The sequence below is a fragment of the Camelina sativa genome, chromosome 18 (assembly GCF_030686135.1).
Source record: "Camelina sativa cultivar CO46 ecotype springtype chromosome 18, ASM3068613v1".
Lineage (NCBI taxonomy): Eukaryota > Viridiplantae > Streptophyta > Magnoliopsida > Brassicales > Brassicaceae > Camelina > Camelina sativa.
In genome coordinates, this window is record NC_141897.1 from 15680485 (window position 1) to 15699047 (window position 18563).

Here is an 18563-nt window from a genome sequence, read left to right on the forward strand (position 1 = left end):
ATGGAAGCAGAGAACCCCAAGTGTTTACAGCTTATATCTTCGGGTAATTCAAGCAAGTGGCATTCACGATTAGGACATATTGGAAGTGAGAGTATGAAGACAATGATAAAGCATAAACTTGTCTTAGGAATGCCAAACCTTGAGGTCGAGAAGGAGGTTTGTGCATCATGTTTACTTGGTAAACAGGTGAGAAGAGTTTTTCCACAGTCAACATCGTTTCGAGCAACACATGTGCTAGAGCTTATCCATGGGGATCTTTGTGGTCCTATTACTCCATCTACACTGTCTAGAAACCGGTATGTCTTTGTTCTGATAGATGATTGCTACATGTGGACGCTTCTCTTGAAGGAAAAAAGCGAAGCTTTTAGCAAGTATAAATCCTTCAAAGCAACAGTTGAACAAGAGACGGGCAGGACAATTAAAAAGTTTCGAACTGATCGAGGTGGTGAGTTCCTATCACAAGAGTTTCAACGTTTTTTTGAAGAAACTGGGATCAAAAGGCAGTTAACCGCACCTTATACACCTCAGCAGAACGGTGTAGTAGAACGACGAAATCGAACAATGATGGAGATGACCAGGAGCCTCTTAAAGCATATGAACATGCCTAATTATCTATGGGGAAAAGCTATTAGACATACTACATATCTAATAAACAGAGTGGCTACCAGAGCACTTGTTAATCAAACCCCATACGAAGCATTTAAGGGGAAGAAGCCGAATGTGGAGCACCTCCGAGTATTCGGATGTATAATCTATGCAAAGACTGAAGTTCAACACCTGAAGAAGCTTGATGATAGAACTAGAATGCTTGTGCACCTGGGAACTGAGCCAGGATTGAAGGCTTATCGTTTGTTGGATCCTGCAAGCCGAAGAATAACAGTGAGTAGAGATGTAGTTTTTGATGAACAAAAGAGCTGGAGATGGTGTAATACAGGTAATGAAGATGTTGATGGTTCAGGAACCTTCATTCTTACTTTTGGAGCCTTTGGTAATAACGGTTTAAGAGAAGAAGGGAGTTACGGAGAAACAGAGGACACGCGTGAACAGACTCGCGAACAGAGTCGTGAGCAGAGTCACAGTTTTGATAGAGATATAGAAGAAGATGAGTTTTCTGAAACTGAAAACGATCAAGATCAAGGTGATCATGAGGAGGACGAGGATCAGAATCAAGAAGTACAAGAATTGCGAAGGTCAGCTAGAGTAACAAGGAAACCAAGCTATCTGCAGGAATATATACTTTTTGCAGAAGCAGAGGTCGAACGTCTGCTGTTTGCACTCAATGAAGAGCCATGGGATTTTAATAAAGCTAAGAGTGAGAAAGTTTGGCTACAAGCGTGTCAAGAAGAATTGTCCTCAATTATCAAGAATAATACATGTAATCTGGTTGATCTTCCTCTTGGAGCTAAACCTATCAGTGTAAAGTGGGTATTTAAGATTAAACGCAATTCTGATGGAAGCATAAATAAGTAGAAGGCACGACTTGTGGCTAAAGGTTATGTGCAGCGTCATGGGATTGATTTTGATGAGGTGTTTGCCCTTGTAGCACGCATTGAAACAATTCGCTTTATCATCACTCTAGTAGCCTCTAACGGATGGGAGATACATCATCTTGATGTAAAAGCTGTGTTTCTTCATGGGGAGCTGAAGGAGGATGTTTATGATAATCAGCCAGAAGTTTTTGTTATTCTAGGAAGTGAGGATAAGGTCTACAAGCTATACAAGGCCTCATACGGACTTCGGCAAGCACCTAGAGCTTGGAACAATAAGCTGAAGCAGATTCTCAAGGAGCTTAACTTGGTGAAGTGTTCTAAGGAACCCTCTATGTTTCATAAGCAAGAGAAGGAGCATCGTCTTATTGTGGTTGTGTATGTTGATGACCTTCTTGTCACAGGTTCGAGCCTTGAAGTAATCCTGGACTTTAAAAGGCGAATGGCGTTGAAATTTGATATGAGTGACCTCGGTAAGCTTACGTACTACATCGGCATTGAAGTTTCTCAATCTGACTTTGGTATTATTCTTAAACAAGAAAGATATGCTGATAAGATCCTGAGTGAAACTGGTATGGGAGAGTGTAATGCAGTTCATGGACTTTGGTGTTAAGTTCTCTAAAGATCAAACTGAGAAGAGTATTGATGTCAAGAAGTATCGGAGGACGATTGGATGCCTTCGTTACTTGATTCAGACTTCCTGATCTTGCGTACTTTGTTGGTGTTCTAAGTCGTTACATGCATGATCCCAAGGAGTCTCACGGTGCGGCGTTAAAACATATACTGAGGTATTTGCAGGGAACTCGTTCTTATGGCCTTGTTTATAAGCGAGAGAAGAATGCTCAACTGGTCGGTTTCAGTGACAGTAGTCACAATGTGGACGAAGATAATGGTAGAAGTACGAGTGGTCATGTTTTCTATTTGAATGAGTGTCCTATTACTTGGTGTTCTCAGAAGCTTGATACGGTGGCTTTATCATCGTGTGAAGCTGAATTTATGGCTGCCACGGAGGCGACAAAGCAAGCAATCTGGTTACAAGAGATTCTAGGTGAAGTTACCGGAGAACCTTGTGAGAAGGTCTCGATTCTGCTAGATAACAAGTCGACGATAACACTCACTAAGAATCCTGTTTTCCATGGTCGCAGCAAGCACATTCACAAGAGATATCATTTTATACGTGAGTGTGTAGAGAATGAACAGGTGGAGGTGGAGCACATTTCTGGTGAAGAACAGAAAGCTGATATCCTAACCAAAGCTCTTGGTAGGATTAAATTTAAGGAGATGAGAGATCTTATAGGAGTTCAAGATGTGTCAAAATGTGATTTCAAGCTTAAAGGGGAGAATGTTGGTTAAGCTTGAAGATAGCTTGGAGTGCAAGCTATCCTAATCCTATCAAGTTATGGAATATGATTATTTCTATTTAGGAGTCATCTAAATAATGTTAGTTTACCTATTGTGAAAAATGAAATTAGTCTAGAGAGATCTCTATATAAAGAGTTGCCAAGGTGTGGTATACCTTTAAGAGTTTAAGAGAGAACAAGAGGGCTTTAGGTTTTTGAGAGATTTTTCCTAAAGATCAATAAAGAGAGTAATTCTTTTACTTTTGTGTTCTTAAGCTTGAAAGGTGTTCTTGATACAAATTCTATAATAGGATCCTTCTCGTGGGTTCTTCTGCTGGTAAGCTTTCATTTTTTTTGGTTTGTTTCCCCTTTGGTGATAATTGTTGATCTGGGTTTTAGTTTGAATTTTGATTGGTAGTTAAAAATATGATGCTCTCGTTTGTGTTTCTGATTTTCGTGTTGGATCTGGTAATGGTTTTTTACAAGTTCATCTGTAACAATTGAGTTCGAATTCATTGTATACTGATTGAGGGCATTTGATCTGTTGGTTTTTGTGATGTAGTTAACTCAATGTGTGACCCTTTTGCTACTACTTATTTAGTTCTCATTAGCCTTACCATGTATTGATGACAGAATAATTGGTTATAGGTTATGTGGCAATTGATGAGGAGTTTGCTTATTTATTTGATATTATCAGCTGAGATAACTTTGTTCCGGTTTGGTGTTAGTCATGTTACTATTATTGGGATTAAGTTCCATTTTCTCTCTTGTGTATTTCTATGTGGTTTTAGTTGATGTAATTTTGTGTCATGTGTAGCATCTTTTCTTGTTCCTATTTGGTGTGTTCTATGTTTGAGTATAGATGATGACTTTAGAGGATGTGACTGCAATAAGAAAGTTCAATCTACTGTGGAGAAGAAAATCAGCGTTGTTTTAACTTTGAACAGATTCAATTTAGAGTGTCTAGGTGATTTTGGGGTAGACTTTATCAGATATTACAGTTTCCTTCTCTTTGTTGGAAACTGCAGGATTTGGCACCGGAGAGAGCTTTTGCTGATTTGTTCTCTGCAACTCAGTCCTCCACTTGGTGACCATCAACTTCTTAAGGTGTTTCACTCTCCTATCTACAACTGGCTTTTGTGTCTTCATGTACTGGAGCTTTTAGGTGTCATTTGGAATCAAAACTCTATTAGAATCAAAACTCTAGTTTGAGATTTTTTTTGCTTGTTGTCAAAGAATCAACAATGTAATATATTTGTGTTCTTTCATTCTTAAGACATTCATATGTAAAAGATGACCAATGGAGGAGAAAAAAATAAATAGAAGTTAGTGGGAGATTTTAGATAAGATTATTATTAATTAATATTTAAGACACTTATTAGAGGATGACTGATGGCATGCCCTTATGCTTCTGCTGCAATTGTACATGTTTGAATAGAACTGATTTTTTTTTTAATTATTATTATAAGCTAAATTTCCCTTTTTTGGTCTTGTAATATATTCAGGGCAAGCTTTATTATTGTGTCGAGAAGATCAGTGAATTGTCTCTTCTGGTAACTGAATAAGTTGATTTTTATGGTTAGTCTATCAATCAGAGACACTTGAGAACCCCAAAAGATGATGTGAACAATGGATTTGAAAATTTTCCACTATACTCATTCTTTCTTTCTTGATTGTTCTTTTTTTCCTCAATACGAAATTGAGGATGAATTTGTATGATGGAAAGGAAAAAAGTAGCACAAGAGAGAAGAAGTAAGGTCAAATTTTCATTTGAGTGGTTATCATCTTGACCTAGACTTTAGACCCAATACTTTTTCAGTCGGGCTACTTCTTAGGTCAACATTTTCGCACCATCTCTCTCTGTCCTCTTTTATTTTTGAAAAAGATAGTGATACATAACATACGTTTAAATAAATGAAAGAGAAACTAAATTGACACTAACGTAAATAATTATTGACATGTTTCTCAAGTTAGTATGGTCCATATACATGAAGGAAGTTTTCTTGTAACTTGAACGAAGATAAAAGTATAAAACCCCTCCCCCAAAAAATGAGATTAAAGTAACGAGGCGAAAAGGAAAAAAAATACTAATAATATGAGTGGAAGAAGAAGAGGACACGATGGTCAGAGCTTGTAACGAACGCCATATTGATATTGTAGTGGAGAAGTTGCAACAATTTATAAAACGCGTAAAGATGTTATTGTGTAATGGTGTGTTCACTTCGCCACAAGCATCTCTCTCCCTATCTCACACACAACCCAAAAACCAAACTGTCATAACTCTTTCTTGAATATTCAAATCTACATTTATTATCCACCAAATTGTTACAAACTTATTAGTTCATATACTAGCTAGTATGAAAATATAAATCTGATCAAGATTCAAGACCTGCTCGGTCTTTTTAACTTTGACCGGTTCGGGTTGTTCAGTTCCGTGTAAGAAAGCAGATGGCTCTTGTCTCGTGGCTCTACTCCTTTCTCTGCGAGCTTTCTTGCACTTTTCTTTTGAGCCTGTGTTTCGAAGACCACGTGGTCTGGTCTCTGTTAAAGACATAAAGGCCATTCTATTCTATTTTTATTTGTTGTTTTTCTCTGAATGAGTAACTTTAATACAGTATATTATTGTTAATCATATAATTTAGGAAAAATATCGATACGAGTGTGTGATTCTTTTGCGAATGTCACTATGTTGAGCTAAAGATTTTGTTCGATATATATTTTTTTCAATTATAAAAGTTTAGCAATTAGACACATTTGTCAAACCTCATAAATTGTTGTCGTCTTATGTTCTCTATTTTACACCCATATTAAATGGGTAACTATTTTTTACTCTCTTGTTTACGTTTGAAGAAGAAAGTAGAAATTACGATTTTTGAACTTCTTTTTAATGTTTGTGTTCGAACTTTTGTTAGGTGACTCTAGTCGGTTGTTGTGGTGGGATCCAAAACTCTCACTTGCAAGATTTGTCTAATAACCTTAAAATAAATACTTATGTCACTCGTTTTGGTCGTTTGCTAACGCATGCATTAAATCCAAAAAAATAAATAGTTCTAAGTCAAGAATGGATTGCATTCGCTAACACAATTTTATAACGAGTACAGTAATAAAATATTCAGTTGACTTTAGTACTCAAAAAAGTTTATTTTCATAGTTGATTTTTATAGTTCACACAGACAAAAATATTCATAAATTGATCAAACATATATTGGAAAAAAAAACATTCAACGTGCTGGCCATTATTGCCGTCCAAAATCTGAAACTTACAAGTTACAAGTGGAGCAAAATTTTGGATATATATAGTGTAAATTGTGTTTTTAATCCGATTTTTGTTTGAGGTTGTAGCCTTGTAGGTGACAAAATAAATTTGAACATAGATTCAAAAGATTAGATTATGTGAAATAATGAGAATCTGAAAAAGTTAAAAGTAATCTGATAGGCTGATAGATACTATATACACATAGATAAATAAATAAAAATAGGTCAGCATGATGAATTAGTACTGTCAGATTTCATGTATATATATTTTCTTGGAAAGTGAAATAGCAGAAAGAAAAGTAGTGAAAATGAGAAAAAAAAATAATGGACCCAGTGACTGTCAAGTCACTTCCAAATGCGAAAGTGAGAAAAGAATTCCAAAATATTTAAAGTTTGAACTTTTATTTTTATTAACATTTTCGCCAGGGTAAGAAAATTACATACAATCTGAAAAGTTTACTTTAGTTTTGATTTTATTTCTGATAAATCTTGAGTTTTCATATAGTTTGATAGTTGATATTAGATTTAATATCAAATCAACATATCATAATTTTTTTCTACTACCCACCTCCTAGGCTCCTATCCTAATGAAGTGATATGATCAATACACCAAAGTAAATCTAATTTGATGGTGTTCGCTTTCAGTAGTTGGCAAAACTAAACAGCTACGTAAAATAATGAAATGGATTAAATAACTTCAGCTATTTCTTTGATTATAGAGTCATCAATTTGATACATTTACTCCTTGTCATAATTCTTAAAATCATGTTTTGCATAAACGAATTCAATAATTTTTATTTGTTTCATATAGTATTGTGGTACAAAGGTTAAGCCAAAAATTACAGTATCGTTTGGTTTATAATATTTGCATTAACAACATTTTATTTTTTACTGAACGCATTTTACTGTTCTCGTTCTCTAAACATTCCTTAATCAAAAGCTCAAAGCTACAATTTCTTCACTAGAAAATATTCTTAAGGTTTTTTTTTTTCTAGTAAGGGTGACACAATACATTGAGAGGTGTGTGACAAACGAAGACGACATAGATATGTAATAAATATATATTTACCATATATAATAAGATTTTTTCAATTCTGAAGTGTCAGGATTCACATAATGATACATCACTATACAAAAGGCAGATAAAACAACACCCTTCACTAATATGGGACTCTGCCACAAGATTTATCTGTTTTTGTCATCATCATCATCATCATCATCATCATCACCATCTTCATTTTTAAAACTAATTTTACAAAATAACTAAAAATCCTGCAAACTAATCTAATTTCATACTATATATTTTTACAAAATTAAAACCCTAATCGCAAATCTTCTCCCGTTGTTCCTTAATTGAACTCAAGCTATCCATTGATTTCTCCGACATTGTATCACTTCCAATCCTTGGAAACAAATACGAATCTACAAAAACAACAAAAAATTTAATTAGCATTTTTATCTTTCATAATCACACTTCAAACCTTATAATATTATCATCAAAATTACAAGTTTTTTTTTTAGTTTAATTACCTTCAGAAGACGAAGTACTTAGTTTCTCTTGTGAAGAAGATTCACTAGTAGATCTTGATAACAAAGAAGATTCTGAAAAAGTAAACAAAAATAAAAATTATTAACCAAAATAATCAAATTAAAAAAATTACAGAGAAATTAATTACTCTGTTTTTATTAACATACCTCTTGAGCCATGAAACGATTTTTTGCAATGAAGGATGGCACTTTGAATCCCATCTTGTTGAACTTGAAAAGACTCATCGACGACTCTGTTAGCCGGAGACATCCCTCCTATAGCCGCAGAAGCTGACCGGCTTTTCCCAAGCTGTCTCCTCACACTTCTTATCCCCGATGGAAGATTACTCCTCTGTTTCTCCCTCGCCGCCGGTGAAGACGTCGGAGAAGTAATCGAGGAAGATACACCGCTGCCACTGCTCTGTTTCTTCGTCGTTTTAGTGTATAGAGGCTTTATGAGACTGAAGAATCTCTTGGACGAAGAAGAAGAAGATGACGAAACAGGGGAAACAGAGCCGTCGAACATCGTGTCGTCTAGTTGTTGTAGCCTCCCAATGCTTGCCGTTTTTCTGAAACTCGTCATTGTTTCGTCGTCGGTTCTGAACCTCATGTTTAGGCTTCTGTTGTTTTCTTCTTTCTTCTTCGTCGTCGTTGACTTCTTGAACGAGAAAGCTCGAAACTTTGGGCCGGATTTAAGGAGAGTGGTCGGAGACTGCTGTGGTTTCGTGGTGGCGATGTCGACGAAAGGGAGGATTTTGCTTTTGTTGGAAACAGAGAACGTGGTGGTTGTTTCGAGTCTCTCTGTTTTGAAATCGGAGAGAGAGATCTCGAGCTCGAAGAATGAGTCGTCTCCTTCGCCGCAGAGGTCAAGTTCGGGACTTTCTGGTGCGGTGGTGGAATTGACGGCGGACTCTGAGATTCTGGTTTCACGGCGGGGTTTGATGGTTGTGTTGGTGGTTGTTAACCAGAACTTCATAAAGCTTAGAGCTTCCATTGAGAGAGAGAGAGAGAGACTAATGGTGAAAGAGAGAGAGAGAGAGTAAAGAGTTTGGCTTTGTCAACGGATATGGAGAGGTAAAGGATTTATATATATAGAAAGGAAGAAGAAAGAGAAGAGAAGGTGAGCTTTTTCGAAATGGGTTTTAATCTTTTTTTTTCTTGGAAAGGAAGAAGAAAAGATAAATGAAAATGGCATTTTTTTTTGTAGAGGAGAGAGATTTTTTTCTTTTTAATATATTTTTTGGTTTTGGAGCTTTTTTTTTTTTTTTTTTTGTTCCTTTTTCTTTTTCTTTTACTTTGCTCTTTTTTTTTTTGGCACAGGTTAAACAATTTGTTCTATCTGTTGTGTTTCTATGCCATTGACACATATGGTAGTAGCTTTCTCTTTAAGCTAAAGTGCTTTTTATTTTTTAATTTTTGATTTTTTAAAATAGGCTGTTTATATTTTTAGACATTCATAGATATATTTTTGTATTTAATTTTCTAAAATCTAACACTCATCAGGTTATAAAACACGTAATATTATGTCTTTATTATATATAATGAATTTACTAAATTAATAAAAAAGTTCACAGAAAAAAAACTAAATTAATAAAAATTGCATATTATTTAAGGCATATAATTTTAAGGCATAATATTATATATTAGAGTAAATTAAGAAGATTGTCTATTTAATTATTTTGTATGTCAAACTTAATAAAATAAAATTAAAGAGCAACAAAGAGAAGTATGAAAGGACTGAGGAGAGAAACTGAGGAAGCATAATGGAAGAACAAGAAACTCCTGTAACCTACATTCTAATTGCACCTTTGGTAAAATGAGAACTGCACACACTCAACCGGAAGCGAAAGGTAAAGAGTGTGACTCGTGGTTTGGCCTCATCAACATGATCGTCCTCCTCAACATGACTCGTGGGTTAGGCTACATTTGGATTTGGTAAAAGAACGCATGTATTTTGCTACATGTTTTAGGTCTAACCAAATTGCTAACCAAAATTTATAATTTCGGTTATGTGGCCAAGCAACTTTACAGTAGTACAATATGGTTGATACATTTTTATAGGATTGCGTGTATGTTTGCATACTCAACTTAAATATTTTTATGTCTTACGTGATATATATATTAACAAAAAGCAACATAAAACTAGTATATTCAACAACATTTACCATAGTATCATGTAAACTTTCAGTTAATGTTATATAACCTTAATAAATCTATTTCCCACATATATTTCAACAAATCGATAAAACAAACATATCTTTGCAATAATGCTCTTATATTTTTAAACTGTTGTTAAGAAACCTCAAATTGACTCTTACGAATAAATAACCTAATAAGATAGAAAGAAAAACAAGACAAGATGTAAAACACATAAATACAATAAAGAAGAATGACAAAAAGAAACATTTACTACATAGAAAAGAAAAAAAAAGAAGAAAGAAGAGTTTAGCTCTCTGACGGTCTGAACTCTGACCTTAGTAGTGTTTAAAGATATAACTCGGGGTTCTTTCCATGACAAAAGTATTGTTGGTCCATTGCATACTTCAATTTTTCCTTTTGTCTCTACTCTTAAAGAATAAGTTGTTTATACTTGTTATAAATTTATTATGTATATATATATATATATATATATATATCTGAGTATATCAATGGTTTTTAACCTCAAAAGCTTTGACTTGAAAAGCTCTTTCGTTCATGAAGTTCAAAATTTTACACCTCTTTCACTTTAAACTTTAAAGAAGAGTTTGCTTTTACATTCTTTTTTTTTCTTTTGTTAAACACTTTGTTTTATAACTTTAACACAAGCGAGAATTTTTACTTTTTAATATGTTACTCATTGGCCTAACTTTATTTCTTACTTTTTATAATTTCTTCCCAACTTTGTTTTTCTGTATGTCGATTTGATCTTAAGCTTCTAAAACTGTTATGGTATTGTTGCGTTCAATGCAGCAAACCTATGAACCAAGTAACCAACAAACCAAAATAATCAAGTTCCCTTGGTTACTTAATTACATTTAGATTGCTTTTTGTTACTATAGTTCAAATTTTTTTTTTTCTAAAATCTGGATTATATTTGGCTGTAGTTAAACTATTTTCAATTGTAGGTGACAAAAAAGAAGAAAATGAGGACTAATAGTTTTCTACGGGTAGCATGGAGCTATGCCGACTAAAGTGCGTATAACAGTTAGACCTAAATATGACTTGTAGAATAATACAAAAGCTATGCCCACTCATATGTAATACGTTAGTATTAGTAACTTAACTACATCCACGAAATTGTCATGGAATGTGTCATGTGTGTATGCATCATAACATCTATCTAGTATTGTTTATTCGGAGTAGAACGAACTTTTATGTTTTGGCCTATAAAAAGTTAGGTGATTATGTATATACTTTAAGTCTTTAACAACATAAAGAAAACTTGAAGATATAATTCAATATTAGCTCTTATCTTGACAAAAATGTGCTTCATTAGAAAAACAAAAAACACCAATGTAAATGCGTTCCACGACTTTTTATCATTATATGTACACAATAAACATTGACATTGTGTATTTCTTACCCATTGGCTTACTCAACTTCTCCTCACTGTTTTTAAAACAGAGATCAGGCGAGGAGATTAATTAATCAATTCCACTTCAATCCCTTTAAATGTCTTTCCAATTTTTTTTCTTTTCAATTCTATAGTTCCTTGAGTCACCTATTCGAAACATAATAGCTTGGAGATCTTAGTTTAAAGAACATGACACTCAAATTAGCCATAGGTGCGAAGACACATTTGGGGGACAAGCCTAATTAGGTGAAGACAAACTTTTATTTGTACACAACTATGTATATGAATGTGTATATATGAGTAACAAAGTTTACATTGAAAGGACGTTTTGGTTAAGCTACGAAATCAGTGTAGTGTAGGATAAGACCATAGTCCAGGAACGGCTTCATCATCTGATTCACTTTCATCAGAAGAACTCGCTACCCCCAGTAAATAGTTGACAACCTGTAAAGAAAAAAAAACCCCACCAAAAACAGAGAAATAACTTGCTCAAAAAGTAACAGAAACGCGACAAAAGAAGTGACCATGGCGCACTGAAAGAGGAAAAGCTTACTTGGTGAGTTGATATGAGGTCGACCGGCTTGTTGCCTGATTTCAACTGACATTGTTTGTTCGGACATCTCAAGTTGTTGTGCCAAACAATAGAGTCACAGTAACTACAGTATCCTCGGCCAGATCTTAACGCCTTCAATGAATTAGCCGCTGCAAGTATACTTTAGAAATTACACAGAGAAAGCTTGGTTTCTGAAAGGGAGAAAGATAAAAACCATGGACAAAAATCCTAACCGATATATGCTTTCTTAAAGGCTTCTCTCCAATCAATACTGGAATGAATACGAATCACACGTTTGTGATAGAAGTGAACTTCAAATAATGATTGCCACAGAGAGTCATCATGCGTAGCTTGGTTCCATGAGCTATACAAACAGACAAAACAAAACAGATGTAGAAGGGAAAAAAAGAAGAAGCAAAAGACTCTGCAATGTGGAAAATATAGAGGAGCTACCGAGACACTTGAGCTGAGGAAAGTAAGGACGATACATCGAGGAAACTGAAGATGTGAATAAGGATATCTTGTGGAAGTGAAGGTATATCTGAAACAAAAAGAGGATTCGCACGTGGTGAAGTATTATCTCACGATAGTAAAGAAGAGGTTTCAAGAAAGATAACAAAATACACATACATATATCTTCCTCAGGGCTCTTACTGCGTCTCTTCAGTGCTACTTTTGCCTGCTTGAATTCTACAATAGCCAAGTTCTTCTTCTGTTTGGGCAGCACGGCTTCCACGCTCTTCAGGAGAAGGTTAGCAGCTGAAACAGCAGCTGATGTGTTCACGCTAAATGAAAACAATAAAAATAAAGAATCTGAAATATTAGTCTTAACAGTCATTTAGAAGTAGAAACATAGAAATTGCAGAAACAAAGAGACCATACAAATCTAAGAGACATATGCACAATAGGACTTGAGTAGCCTTTACTTATCAGTGATAAGTTGTCACACTAAGGGAAAACAGAACAATCTAGCTTTTAACATATGATCTTTGGTAATTGAAAACGTAAATACGAAAAGCCCTTGGTTCGAAGTTTCAGGACTTTTCATCAACAGATACATATGAACCATAACATTGAATTATATTCAAGAAAGGCACAACAACATTCTACATTTTCTAATTTGTTTCCAAATTGTATAAGCAAACACAAAGAATCAAAAGCTAATTTGATAGACAAAAAAAGTAGTAAAGCCATTCAAAGATCGTATCACCTCTGCTTCATTGTTAAATGAAAAAGTTCCCAACTTTATTGATTTTTTAGACTTACCAACCTTAAGAATTCAGCTACAGCATATAGATGGACGAAATCTCAACACAGATTAACCCTAAATTAGAGCACAATAGAACCCTAAATACGCAATTTTGAGATGATGAAGTTCGTAACTTACTCAGGAAGAAGACGAAAAGCGGAGAGGGTATCTCGAAAGATCAAAGCTTTGACATCTTTGGGTAATCGAGAGTAAGCAAGACTCAAAACGGAACTGAGTTCATTGCAAGCAAATGGGTATAGATTGTTTTTGGACAGGGCTTCTCCTACCTTTAGATTTTCGTATCTCTTCATTTTCTCTCTTTTTCTGGGTTCATACAAATCATTGATCATCGTCTTTCTCTTTTCATTGTATCGGTTTGTGTCAATTTAAATTACTTCCAATTCAAACCGGAACCGGTACAGATTTCGTTTGGTTAAGTTTTGGTTTTCCATTTTTTTTTGGGTCAATTTAAATTACTTCCAATCCTTGGTTAATTCACTTATCTATATAAATTGTATTGAGTTCCTAGTTCCTAAATCTCAACAAATACAAGCAAATATTTATATAAATATGTTTACTACATTTAACTAAAAATTCACAATGACATAAATATGAACATATAAGAAAAAAATGACAGTTTTGAGAAGAAAAAAAACTAAGAATCCAAAAAGAAAGAGAATAAGAGGAACCTAAAAAGTTATCCGCAAAATGGAATGGCCTAAGAAATAATTAAAGACTCTTTCTTTGTGATGTGCCGGATCTGTTTGTTACATGTATATCTTGTGTATCAAGAAACATACATTTTACATTTTTTTTGCAATTTTTCAGAGGAAGTAAGTGAGTTGTTCTTTTTTCCTTGAGCCTCCTTCTCCATACAAATCATTCCATTGTTTCAGCTCATTCATTCCTGCTCCTTCTGATGCAAAACTCGCAGCTACCTGTAAAACACACACATAACAACAAATCTTAGTTATTTTTACAATCTCATGTCTTTTTCTTTTCAAAATGAGATAAAGATGTTAGACCTGATTTTTAGCTTTTCTCATGTCTTCCATGTTCAATGGTCTCAATGTAATAACTCTCTCCTCAGACTCAGAAGCTCCTGCTGCTTCTTCTTTTGATTTTTCCGTGCTTTTTCCTGCTTCTTCTTCTTTTGATTCTTCCGTGCTTTTTCCTGCTTCTTCTTTCTTCTTCCTCTCCTAAACAAACAAGAGAGATTTCAATATCCGCAGAGAATTTGATCTATAAAGAGTGCACAAGAGGTTCCTTTTAGTTCTTTTACCTGATCTTTTAATCTTTCCTGCTGAATCAGCTCTCTAACTGGTCTATAAGCAGCTGTGATGCATAAATTCTGTTCGTACAAAAAGTAAAAAAGTTTAACAAACACTCAGTTTCCACTGATTTTACAAAAACTTATTTAGGTTCTGTTTAGAGATGATAAAAAAAAACCTTAAGATCACTTCCACTGTAGCCGTCTGTCATCTGTGCAATCTCATGGAAATCAAGATTCTCTGTTTTCTCTTTTGACAACAAAGTTCTCAAGATCTTCTCCCTGCTCTCAATCGAAGGAAGTCCCACCATTATTCTGTTTTGTTCACAACACAAACACACAAAAATCAGTCACCGTTATTTTAAGATTGATTAGAACTTTTGTATTTTACCAAACTGTGCTTAGTACCTCCTCTCAAACCTCCTAATGATAGCTTCATCAAGATCAAACGGTCTGTTTGTAGCTGCAAGAACGAGAATCCTTTCACCAGGTTTCGTCATTAGCCCATCCCAATGCGTCATAAACTCATTCTTAATCTTCCTCATAGCTTCATGCTCTCCAACTCTTGTCCTTTGTCCCAACATACTATCAACTTCATCCACAAATATAATCGTTGGAGATACTTTAGCTGCTAAAGTAAACAAAGCTCTCACGTTCTTCTCGTCTTCTCCAAACCATTTCGAAGTGATTGTAGACATGGAAACATTGATGAAACTAGCTCCAGCTTCATTTGCAATTGCTTTCGCAAGCATTGTTTTGCCAGTACCAGGTGGACCGAACAATAGGATTCCTCTACATGGCTTGAGAAGACCGCCTTGGAAAAGATCTGGTCTTCGAAGTGGAAGCATTACAAGTTCTTGAAGCGAGTCTTTTGTTTCGTCTAGTGAACCAATATCTGCAAATGTCACACCAATCTCATCTGCTGGTATAACTTCTGGTCTTATACGCTTCTCGAACTCATTATCAGGAACAACCTCAGGCGCTTTTGGAGGCAATGGATTGTCATTCTTGTTTGAAGGAAGTGATTTTTCTGACTCGTTTTTGTTCTCAGAACCAGATTTTGACTCGCTCTTTGAACTCACTTCTCCTTCTTTACGCTTAGAGTCAGTGTTTGTGTCGAGCTTCATGGAGTCTTCGAATGATTTGTTTCCTCCCTCTTGGAATATACTTAGTCCATGAGACAAACTGTTTGCAAGTTCATGAATCAGTTGATTAGTTGAAATAATCAGTTAGGGAATGAATAAACAGATTCTTGAACTCACCTTTTGGAAGATATCACAAGCTTTCCGTTTCTGTATTCAGGTTCTTTGGTGTGTATCAAATGATAAGTGATAGCAGAAACAACAATTTCCTCAATGTGGTTACTCAAACACATTGTATCTGCGTGGCATATTGAAGCTAAGTCATCGCATTGGATATCATTAGCAGCAAGAACCTCTGCAATGTGGTTCTTGTTGTCCTGAAACTGAATCATTTTCATGTCATCTTCTAACCGAGATTTCCAGCTCATGAGCTGAGATTCATCTTCCGGCGGTCTGATTTCGATGTTGTAAGGAAACAGCGCGGAGACACCTTCGCCTACTTCTTGGAAATCATCTTCGGGTTCTAATACTCTTGAGCCAAGAAGTAAGACAGGACCAGAGAGCTTGTTCAAGAGCCGTTGGAACAACTTGTAGAATCTTTCTGATTCAAGAAGCTTCTCAACATCTCTGAGGTATATTATTAACGGACTTGTTTCCGATACAGTAACCAAGACCTGCAGAAAAAGACTACAATTGTGAAAACTCCATTCAAGAAAAATAATTTAGCAAATTTGTGTATTGGTACCTTGTAAAGTGACTGCAGGAAAAGTTTCTCATCGAAACATAGATTTGTACTGCGTTTGCTGGAAGCTAAAAGGCATAAGAAAGCATAGATTAACACAACTATACGTACGAGCCTGAAGTTATATGCAATGTATAAAGAAGATAGAACAATAAGTTGCTAAACCTGAAACAGAACTTGAAGAGCGGGAAGATATGCTACTGATATCAGAAGCAGCAGAAGCATTTCTTTTGTGTCTTGGAAGACGATTAGAGCTCTCCATACTCCTGAATTTGAAAGGAGCTAGTGAGCTCACAGAGACAAAAACCTATAAAACTAACTTGCAGGAAAAACAAAGGCAAACCTTGAGTTAAGATCATTTCCACTGATTGGTCGACGCAATGTCCCTGCATTTTACAAGAATTGCTAACTCTTTAGTTTATGTTTGAAAGTAGTAAAAGAAGAAAATAAGGTAAGAGTTTGTATTGTTTTAAACCTCTTGGTTCAACTTCACGTTGAGAGAGCATAGAGAAGGAACCCATAAAACTCGACATTTTGTCCAATGTAAACTCAGAAATAGACCTCTTGTGAAACTACAAGACCAATAAAGATAAGAAAACAAGAATCATTTCTCTGAAGTCATCAGCATAAAGAAAAGAAAATAACGCAGGACAAGTAGTAACTTACAGGTTCTCTCTTGGTGCATCCATATTTACTCTGTATCTGTTGTTTCCAAAAGAGTAGAATGCTTAGGAGCTATTCTGTTTTTACTATGGGAAAACATGCATTAACTGATTTACCTTGATAGAGAAGTCAGTTATATCTAACAGCAATAGCTTTGATTCAAAGTAATGAGACAAAGCTTTAGCAAGCATTTGCTGATAAAACTCTGCAGGACCAGAGAGTAAAATGGCTTTACTTGCAGGTGCAAGATTCCGAGTGTGCTTCGATATATCACACTCTTTTAGATGAACATATGCGGCACTTGTCAACAATACTCTAGTTCTCTTGCTGCCATTAAACAATCATATGATTGAGTTAAAAATTGTCAAGAACATTAAAATAGTACAGACTGGATTCAATAGTATCCGAAACAAACAAAGAAGCAGAAAAATACACGAAATAATGAAAGGGATGAAACTAAACAAGTAGAATCACATGTGAGAATCTTTCTATTTCTCTTTCTCATTGTCTTGACTCCTATTTGCCAAATCATCCACATGCTTATTGTGCAACTAACCTACCCCACTTTCCCATCATTCTCTTTCATTAACTCCCTTTTCTGAATATTTTCTTGGCCCAAAAAAAATAAAAAATAAAGCAAACTTTTTCATTTACTATCTTTATCATTCTCTAAAAACCCAAATATACTCATAGATTCTAAGATTCTTTCACCACCAAACAATACAAAGAGAAATCAAAATTCTCAAAAAATTTAGTGAAAACATAACAAACTTTTCAAGTTTTTTCCAAAGATTTAATATTTTTTGACAGCTGGAAGATGTAAATATTTCATAACCAACTTGCCAAGTTGGTATTATTTGATTATTTCAATCAAACACAATCTTATCTAAAATACAGAGATCTGAAAAAAAAAAAAAACATTGAATCTTTGATTGAGTTTTTAAGTTGAGAGTATCATAATAAATCTGAAAAGACAAAGAACAGAGCTTTAGTTTTTGTTTGCTGAGTTACCTTAAGAAATACGGAAACTCATCGAAGGTGACACTACTCTCTCTGCCATCAATGATTTGTCTCAACAACTCTTGCTCAATCTGTTCTCCGGTGAGTCCATCTTCTATAGAGCCTGACCCGTTTGCCCATCTACCCAAACTTTGACCAGATGCTAACCCGATTCCTAACCCAACACCAACACCTAAAGCTGATAACAATACGCTCTTCTGCTCCATTTTGCACCAACAGCAACAAAGAAAAAGATTTTGAGAAATCAGAAGAGAACCCTCGATTCTAAATCACACGATCTAGGAAGGGTTCAACGAGCATTCCTTGGAAAAGAAGAAAAAATCGAGACTTTTATTGTCTCAAAATATCTTTTTTTTTTCTTCTCTGTTTCTGTAAAGGAAGAGTTTTTATCTTCTTCTTTTTTTTTGGTTTTTGAGGGTAAAATAAGATTTAAGGTGGAGAAGAAGATGGGTTTGACGGGTGTAGAGAAGATGGATCTCTCTCTCTATTTATAGCAAACCTTTGGGTTAGTCTTACGGTTCCTTAACCCTTTCCCGGGAAAAAGCCACTTTAATGGTAACATGTATAAAAATTAAGATTTACTTTTTTAACTACTTAATTTTTTTGGACATAAAAGAAGTTTTTTTATTTCATTTTATTTAAGTTTTTTTTTGTTAGTAAATAAATATATTTATGGGTGATATTAGTTGCTGATGTGGCAAATCCACAATTTACCTCAAATTTTATTTCTATAATATCCAAACACTTCTGATTTTGCTACCCTTATTCTTAATTATTTTCAATAATATTGAATATACTTACCATATATAAATAATCAAACAC

At 34.7% G+C, this 18563-nt stretch overlaps 3 protein-coding genes across 3 annotated transcripts; all 3 read right to left on the reverse strand.

The window, feature by feature from the left end:
* Positions 1 to 7131: 7131 nt before the first annotated feature.
* Positions 7132 to 8814, reverse strand: LOC104761296 (membrane-associated kinase regulator 5-like). The gene is made up of 3 exons (XM_010484361.2): positions 7778 to 8814; positions 7613 to 7684; positions 7132 to 7504 (listed from the first exon to the last, which is right to left on the reverse strand). The coding sequence occupies exons 1-3, from the start codon at positions 8601 to 8603 to the stop codon at positions 7404 to 7406; spliced, it is 999 nt and encodes a 332-aa protein (XP_010482663.1). The 5' UTR covers positions 8604 to 8814; the 3' UTR covers positions 7132 to 7403.
* Positions 8815 to 11404: 2590 nt separating this feature from the next.
* LOC104761297 (F-box protein At5g52880) lies at positions 11405 to 13323 on the reverse strand. The gene is made up of 6 exons (XM_010484362.2): positions 13103 to 13323; positions 12346 to 12500; positions 12169 to 12256; positions 11949 to 12079; positions 11716 to 11864; positions 11405 to 11606 (listed from the first exon to the last, which is right to left on the reverse strand). Exons 1-6 carry the CDS (start codon positions 13312 to 13314, stop codon positions 11508 to 11510), a joined length of 834 nt encoding a protein of 277 aa, XP_010482664.2. The 5' UTR covers positions 13315 to 13323; the 3' UTR covers positions 11405 to 11507.
* Positions 13324 to 13523: 200 nt separating this feature from the next.
* Positions 13524 to 18352, reverse strand: LOC104761298 (uncharacterized). The gene is made up of 13 exons (XM_010484363.2): positions 17733 to 18352; positions 16838 to 17048; positions 16725 to 16760; positions 16534 to 16630; positions 16402 to 16444; positions 16224 to 16324; positions 16062 to 16126; positions 15497 to 15990; positions 14643 to 15419; positions 14414 to 14549; positions 14247 to 14315; positions 13990 to 14163; positions 13524 to 13902 (listed from the first exon to the last, which is right to left on the reverse strand). The coding sequence occupies exons 1-13, from the start codon at positions 17945 to 17947 to the stop codon at positions 13789 to 13791; spliced, it is 2532 nt and encodes an 843-aa protein (XP_010482665.1). The 5' UTR covers positions 17948 to 18352; the 3' UTR covers positions 13524 to 13788.
* Positions 18353 to 18563: the final 211 nt, after the last annotated feature.

Bases quoted from the DNA above. Each gene is read 5' to 3' on its own strand.
- LOC104761298 (XM_010484363.2), bottom strand. From the start codon at position 17,947: ATGGAGCAGAAGAGCGTATTGTTATCAGCTTTAGGTGTTGGTGTTGGG. The intron at 16,761-16,837 runs GTAAATCAGTTA...TGGAAACAACAG, and splicing joins TAACTGACTTCTCTATCAAG to ATACAGAGTAAATATGGATG. The intron at 14,550-14,642 runs GTACTAAGCACA...TGAACAAAACAG, and splicing joins ATTAGGAGGTTTGAGAGGAG to AATAATGGTGGGACTTCCTT.
- LOC104761297 (XM_010484362.2), bottom strand. From the start codon at position 13,314: ATGATCAATGATTTGTATGAACCCAGAAAAAGAGAGAAAATGAAGAGA. The intron at 12,257-12,345 runs GTATGTGTATTT...TTTTTGTTTCAG, and splicing joins GAGCCCTGAGGAAGATATAT to ATATACCTTCACTTCCACAA. The intron at 11,865-11,948 runs GTTAGGATTTTT...GTATACTTGCAG, and splicing joins CTTTAAGAAAGCATATATCG to CGGCTAATTCATTGAAGGCG.
- LOC104761296 (XM_010484361.2), bottom strand. From the start codon at position 8,603: ATGGAAGCTCTAAGCTTTATGAAGTTCTGGTTAACAACCACCAACACA. The intron at 7,685-7,777 runs GTATGTTAATAA...TTACTTTTTCAG, and splicing joins ATCGTTTCATGGCTCAAGAG to AATCTTCTTTGTTATCAAGA. The intron at 7,505-7,612 runs GTAATTAAACTA...TTGTTTTTGTAG, and splicing joins AAGTACTTCGTCTTCTGAAG to ATTCGTATTTGTTTCCAAGG.